Here is a 7596-nt window from a genome sequence, read left to right on the forward strand (position 1 = left end):
TATATAATATGATGTCAATTCATGCTTTTAAAAATTGCCCTTGACCCCATGCGGCCTGCAGGACAAAGGAGAGATGTGAAAAACCAAGGCTTTCCCAAAATGTTGGGAGGAGTGATAACCTTAGTTTCAAAATAAGCTAAGGAAAAAAGCCAGGAAAAGCAAGAATACAACTTAAAGCAAATATATAAAAACATAGTTACACCTAGAACAAACTCATTGTGAGTTAAGGATTCTTCTGGGTTGCCTGACCTTTCCTTCCACCTCAAAGCCCCAAATCACAATGATGCTCACATCTGTGAAGATGATCTGGGAAGGGAGCAGTGTCTGGCCTTGAACACACCACCTCCTTCATCCATGCAGAAGCAGGTGCTAGAGAGTGTCATGAGAAATTATCAACCTAGTTAGTTCTGCAGCTGTACTAGTCCCAGATCATAGATTTCAAACTTGTAAATCAAAGATATAAAGTAGTTATACTTTATTACATGGAAAATAAATAGTGCAGTGAACTTCTTTAATTTGGAAAAATAAACATTTCACCTCTGAAGTTACAAGTGCTTATAATCACCGACTGACTGACTGAAGAATAAAAGTTTCAGGCACTTCATCTCATATATGAATATTTCTGTGTATTAATGTATATAAAAGTAGTAATTTTTCATGGAAATCCTTCTATTCAAATCTCTCTCAAAACCTCACTAATTTGCATTGGCCATAGTCTAAAAGGAGATTTCCCAAGCTAATTTCCCATGTCTTCATGTATTTGGTGTGATTGCCTCTTAGACTGCAAGCTCTTTGAGATGTAGACTTCTTTGCTTTTGTGTCTTAATAAATAATAACTTCATGCAAAGTTTAATGAAAGTTGCATGAATGATCTATAACAGCACTTAAACAGAACCCACAGTTAGCAAACTAGAAAGATTAAGCACAGAATATTAGGCAATAACATTAGGCACTTACTACTCTAGTCCCTCCAAATTGCAGAAAATGAAAGATGCTAATAAAAATTTATATTTTAAGGGCCTGCTCCTGCTTCCACCAAAGACCAAATGGGAATTTTGTCCAAAGAGGAAAAACGTTTCTTGTAGCATAACACAGCACAACAAATTTATTTAGGCTTCTAGTGGGGAAAAACAAAATAATAGTATGTGGAGCAAATTTGCACTTAAGACTTTTTGACATTTTATCAACTGCTACCTTCAACTGTTCTCTTTGCCTCAGTTTTCCACAATATTTTAAAAATAGTAGTCTTGGCTTTACAGTAACACTTCCTAACTGCCACTGTTAAAGTACATGAAATGAACCTAGAACAATTAGACCTCTGAAACAGAGAAATGTACTGCCCTCTCCTCCACCCCCCATTAAGTTAAACATATTGAACAATTTAAGTGGGACGAAGTGGTTAAAAATGATTTAACAGTATTCTTACTGCTTATGGTAATACAACATCATGCTGGTAACAGTTCTGTTTACCTTAATAAAATACTCCTTTATCTTAATGAAAATATTAAAATAAGTCCCTTCATAATAGGTTGTTCTTCAGAAAATATGAATATATATTACTAATCCTAAAATTATAATGGGAAACTTAATTGGGAAAGCATTTCTTTAAAGTATGTAAATAGGTGTCAGTCTGGAATCCATCAGATATATAGGGATTGAGATTTTTTTCTTTAAAATAAATTTAAAAAAAAAAAAAAAAGCCAGAATATCCAGAGGTAGGAGGGGGACATTTTTGTTGATACCCTTTCATAAATGTAAAAATATCCTGTTGCTAAATTTCTAACAAGCTAGCAACCATCACTCTCTAAATTCAGCTGTGAGTTTACACTAGAGTTCTACTGCATATATTCAGGATGAAAAGGCTATAAAAACCATTTTACCTTTGTGGTGATCACTAAGCTGAACCATTCCTGTTTACAACAGGGCAGGGGGGGTGGACTGGATGACCTCTCAAGATCCATTGCTGCCTTACCTTTCTATGAGCTAACTTTTGTAAACAGAGTTTTTATATTGCAGGTAAACTATTTTCTGCTTTGTCATAAGAGGGGATGAATCATACTTTCAGAAAAACTTTCCACCTACGTGCTCTCATTTAGGCATGAATATGCAGCCAGATTGTTATAAGTGCTCAGCATTCAGCTGTTCCCATTGACCTCTTTTGAAAATCTGATTCCTGTTGTAGGAGCTGAGCACTGTTAAACTCTGGTTTTAGATGTCTGAAGTGTTAGACCTATAATGGCAGGATTTGGGGAGTCTTTCTTAAAATAATAGAATGCCTGTTTGCTTTCACTGTACAAAATCTGCATCTTTCTTTCCTTTCAGATTGTGCAGATTCCCTTTTGTGGGGAAATTGAGTGTGAGGACTGGATCAAAAAAACTACTGCCAGGTAAACTATGCAACTATTGAAGAGAATTTAGCCAACTTGAAAACAAAACTTATTTGAGTACAAAACAACAATGGATTCTCGCTCTTGGGTCTTATCTTGTACTACAAGACAGGGCATTACTCCAATTAGCCCCAGAGCTTTTAGCCTGATGAAGTACTGTCTGAGTGTGAGATTTTTCTTTTAAATCTGTTGGGAATTAAGAATATTACATTTGTTTTCTATTTCAGGGATCAAGATCTGGAGCCTGGTGCCCCATCCATGGGAGCAAAAAGTCTCTGTATCCCCTTCAAACCTCTCTGTGAGCTGCAGCATGGAGCGCAATGTGTCTGCGGCAAGAGCCCCGCCAAGTTCTACACCCTCTTTGGTCGTAGTTACTAGCGAAAACACCTTGTTCCTTAGCTCTGAACTCAACTTTTTTTTTTTTTTTTTAATAAGAGTGAATCTCCCCAGATCTTATCAGTTTTGTGACTTTTTAAATAATTCAAAAAACAAAGCCATAAGAAACCATAAAAAACCCCAGTCGTCAGTCTTAGACTAGCAGTAATGCACAGACTTTTCTGTAAACGTCTCTAATAATAAATACTTATTGTGAGCTATAACATGGGTCCATCTTTATTTTTGTGTTGTTCAGTGGAAAGATTTGTTTTCTTACTTTCTTTTTTGGTTGTGCGGGATGAGTGTGCTTTCATGTATACAAACTACAGATTTATGAGTTAAAACCTGAAGAGTTGCAGATGATGCAGCTCAACCAGAGTAAGGGTTGAACTGTCTGCACCATGTGGAGGGTCTATCTATTTTAAGTAATATGGTTTAGTTATAGCAAATGAGTGGGAGCTACATATTCTAAACCAGGCTTACCATTAAACTTGGAGTTTTTATCCTCCCACAGGCTTGCAAGAGATGTAACTAAAGCTGATTAAATGACAGTCTGCCATTCTAATAGCATTTCAGATCCCTTAATTGCAGGGAGTGCCGGACAATAACACTGAAGCCAGCCCTAACCAGAGAAAATCTGAGTCAAATAATGTGATGGGTTGATACACAAACATTACATTATTTTGCTCATCACCCACCACCTACTGGACAGAATGAGAAAACTTGGCTGTCATCTACTTTGCTACCTGCAGCTGGAGTGTTGCCTTTAATTCAAGGGACTCCTCTGGTGTAGATTGATCCAAGTCCTAGCCTTACTATTGCTATCACATACTCTGTTGTGCAGCATAGTGACCACTGTAAAATAAGTTCATTCCTTGAGAGAGTCCTTAATGAAACATGGTCAATCAAACTAATTAAGCGAGAAACATGGTAAATTAAATCAGCATCAGCTTTCGTTCGAAAGCGAGGCCCGTAGTAAATTATCTGTCCAGGATGCACAGCTTGCCACAAGAATTCAAACTTCTATTAGTCTGCCAGCTCCATGACACCTGAAGACAAAATAAAAAGTGTAATGCCAGTTGAGGCATTTGCTACTAGATTTTCCACAAGTACTCGTCATCCTGTGGCAGGCTTTCCTTTTTGGTTCAGAGCGGTAACAAATGTCCACTGACAAAAACCACATCCCACTGTGTTTCAAGCACCAATGTCCAGTCTGGAGAGGCGAATGATTGTTAGTGCTCTGGCCACATGCATTTTAGTTTGTGGAAAATGGCTACTGGAGAACAGCCTGTTTCCTATTCAGGAAATCTGCTTGGAAGAAATATTCCTTTTTTTGTTTTGTTTTTGTTTCTTAGGCAATTTTGCAAGAAAACCAAATGCACAGTAGAGTGGTTAGAGCAGGTGACTGGCAGGAGAGGGTCACCCTTTACTTCATCCTCTGCCACTGATTTGCAGCAAAATGGTGGGTGGTGAGTAACTTCGCTTTTCTGTACCTGAATGGGAATAATATAGTATGTTTTTGGAAAGGGCTTGGAGATTCATTGCAAAAGAGGCTAAGAGGTAAAAGTATTCCCTTCAGCAACTTGGGAATCAAGCTTGTGAAGTACATCACAAATGGTAATCCCTCGAAAGGAACCGATGACTGAAATGTGAGGCGAGTAGGCTAGGTTCTCCTGGCCATTGGTGACTTTCTGATGCAAAATCTTGAAATAGCACTTGGGTTGTGCCTGGTGCTCAGAGTCCAACCTTCATTGGTCAACTAATGGTGTCCCCACTTCCGTCTTGCTGAGCTCACTGTGTGTCTTCTGCAGCCACAGTTAGAACTCTAAAGGGAAGCCTCCTGCAAACAGTAAGACCTATGTTGTGTCTCTCCCCTCTCCCCTCTCAAACATTACACTGTTCTGTACTGAATACCTAGCTCTCCCCTCTGCTCTGACAGTCCAAACCTGGATACCCTGTGTCTGTCTTTATCCTTTCTGATGAATACTAAAGAAAACTAAATGTAGATAGATGAGGTTGTAGAGCAAAATACACTTTCCAAGTGCCCAGCATCAAGCAATGGTGAAGCACAGGGAAAAGAAAAACAATGGAGAAACAACAAGAGAAATGTAAATTTCAGTGTGCTCCCTGGCATGACCCCAGCCTGGAACAGCAGCCAAGTTCAGAACCAGTTGTGGGTCCGTTTCAAGCATTCCCTCACAGCCTACCCACCGTGTTCAATAGCAGTTGCTTACCCCAGTAAGAGTGTGAGCAAGGAAGGTGCTAGTTTCTCATCCTGTAGCTTTCCCACTCCTTTTTGGGGGGACTCCACTTGACTTTAACATTTCTTTGGTCAGGTCAATTTTGTGGCAGAGATTTCATGTACTTTTAAATAAAGCTCTAGGACAGAGGTCTTTAATCTGTGGGGCACACCCCTCCAGGGGGCATGAAGGAACAATGAGGGGGCACAGCAGGGTCTACGCCAGCTCCCGTGGGGGTCAGGGAGGGAGCGCTGCTGCGCTCTGCTCCAAACACACACACACACACACACACACACACACACACACACACACACACACACACACACACACACACACACACACACACACACACACACACACACACACACACACACACACACACACACACCCCCTAACTGTGGCGCCGGCCCTGGCTGCTCCCAGCTGCTGTCACTCTGACTGTGGTCAGGACTGTGGCATCCCCTGGCCCTGACTGTGGCCCCAACCCCAGCTAAGGGGAGGGAGGGAGGAGTGGGGTGGACAGGGGTAAAATGGAGGGCATGACCTAAAACGGTTGGGGACCACTGCTCTAGGATTTTTGCCTAATTTAGAAAGTGTGTTGTCAATGCTGTATCTTTGCTCTGAAGAGGAGAGAGGAACGAGGTGGTGCTGTAAACATGGTAGCATGAATATTATCTCACTTCGTCTCACGGTTTGGAATCTTCACTTGGAGTATTTTGCACAAATTTCAAAACAGTTGAAATCTTTGCCAAAAACAAGTAAAATATTAACTGCTTTAGGTTTTTTCTTACCTGACGCTTTCCAGGTAAATACAGCAATCACTTGAAGATCAGCTGACCCATATTTGCTCACTGCTAAAGTGACAGAATGCCCAGTATTAGAGAAAGGAAGGTAACTATTTTGATAACAGGGTCAACTATATTTAGGGATTTCAGGTAATCTGTTCAAATCCAGGTCTTGGTTTAGGTCCATCACTAACTAATAACACTTTAGGGGGTGGGATTTTCAAAAACACTCTGCTTTGGCCTAACTCTGCTCCCACTGAAATCAAGCTGAGCGCTTTTTCAAAATCCCACTCTTAATTTCTTCTGTTTAGTACCGCATGAGTGTGCTGTACAGGAAGAACAGCACGCTGCAAATACAGCTAGTACACTAGAAATAATGTTTGGAAACAGATTACTTAAACTTTAGCATCATAATCACAGATATCAGTTTTGTAGCTAGTTCCAACAGCGTGGCCTGCTATTGAGATACCCTGTGCACTGATCAGTATTATTTGTAGTAAACCAGCTGTAGACGGCAGAGTACAAACTGGAATTTAAATATGAATTAAGCTTTGAAACTGAGGGAACAGAAATGTGAACAGATCAACCAATGAATAACCGCAATATGAACATTATTCTCAGGTGCACAGAACACTAGGGTAGCTGTCAAAAGGGTTGATGAGAACTTTGGGGAGCAGAGGAAACTTAAATGCACCATAGAACTTAAAACAGAGTGACAGGTGAACAGCAAAAGCCTGAGGTTGGTACAATGATTCAGTGATGAAATGATCAGGAAGCAAATATTAATCCTTGTGGCGGGTTCTGTTAAATACCTACAAATGTTGGGGTTAAACGAGATCGATATTTCACTAATCCCTCAATGTGAGCAGAAAATGACACATTTGAACTGGAGATGGGCAGCTAAATTTCTGACTGCAAGATAATTCACCTCAATAAAAATGTACGCCTGCACTAGCACGCCCTGGTCATCAACCATCCAACATTCTTATTCATAGTGGACTGTACTGCCTGCTGTTTCCTTCCCTCCTTATCTCATGACTAAACTTATATGTACACAAATGGGCAATTTAGGTTAAAAAAAATTGGCTTGTAAAATCTTTAGGGCCAGTGTGTTATGTTTATCACTTAGCATATGTCTGGCTGCTTTATTTTCTTTACGGGAATCAGTGAGCTGAGTGTGCACACACGTTCATAATGAGAATTCAAAAGGGGGACCCATTAAAAGGCTTCACATTCTCCTAGCTATGCAGGAGGAGGTTATTTTGATTGAAAACTGGTGTTGGCCAGGATTCCTACATCTCTTCTCCTCTAGCTACGTTACTCTTTAGATTTCTATGTCTCTTGCTTCCAAACCCATGAGGATTGCGTTTGGCATTAGGAAGTTGGTGAGAGGTTTATAACTCCCAGTGCATATAATTCTGGTTTCCATTAATACTCAGCTTGCATATTTGGGAGCCAAAGCTTTAGGAAGTGGCCTCCAAGTGCATAGGTTTTGAGGATTAATGCGTATGTATGTAATTGTTAGAATTTCCCATCTGCAGAGGCAGGTTTTAATCCTTGAAATATGTGTATGCAAAAACAGGGGCTCAGCTAAGCCCTCTGTGAAAACTTGGCTTTTAGAGAATGTCTTCATCTCTAACTACCCTCTGGCATGAGTCATATTCACTCTGTTCATAACAAACTATATTTAACTGTCCCACACTACAGACCTCAAATTATCTGTAGTCCACAGACACATGGTAATACCTCTCCAGTACTACAACTGGTTGGAAACCGAAATGGCTGAATTGTTAGAAAGGTTATAGAAAA

At 40.1% G+C, this 7596-nt stretch overlaps 1 protein-coding gene across 3 annotated transcripts in view; it reads left to right on the forward strand.

The window, feature by feature from the left end:
* EPRS1 (glutamyl-prolyl-tRNA synthetase 1) overlaps positions 1-2986 on the forward strand; it is a 55326-nt gene extending 52340 nt beyond the window's left edge. For all 3 annotated transcript variants that reach the window (XM_067564938.1, XM_067564939.1, XM_067564940.1), the window contains 2 exons: positions 2323-2387; positions 2615-2986. In XM_067564938.1, coding sequence (XP_067421039.1) covers positions 2323-2387; positions 2615-2765 — 216 coding nt within the window. In that variant the 3' untranslated portion in view covers positions 2766-2986. The remainder of the gene's footprint in view (positions 1-2322; positions 2388-2614) is intronic.
* Positions 2987-7596: the final 4610 nt, after the last annotated feature.

Source organism: Emydura macquarii, unplaced genomic scaffold, assembly GCF_026122565.2.
Source record: "Emydura macquarii macquarii isolate MOO-44397 ecotype Brisbane River unplaced genomic scaffold, CSIRO-AGI_Emac_v2 contig_2676, whole genome shotgun sequence".
NCBI classification, from domain to species: Eukaryota; Metazoa; Chordata; order Testudines; family Chelidae; genus Emydura; species Emydura macquarii.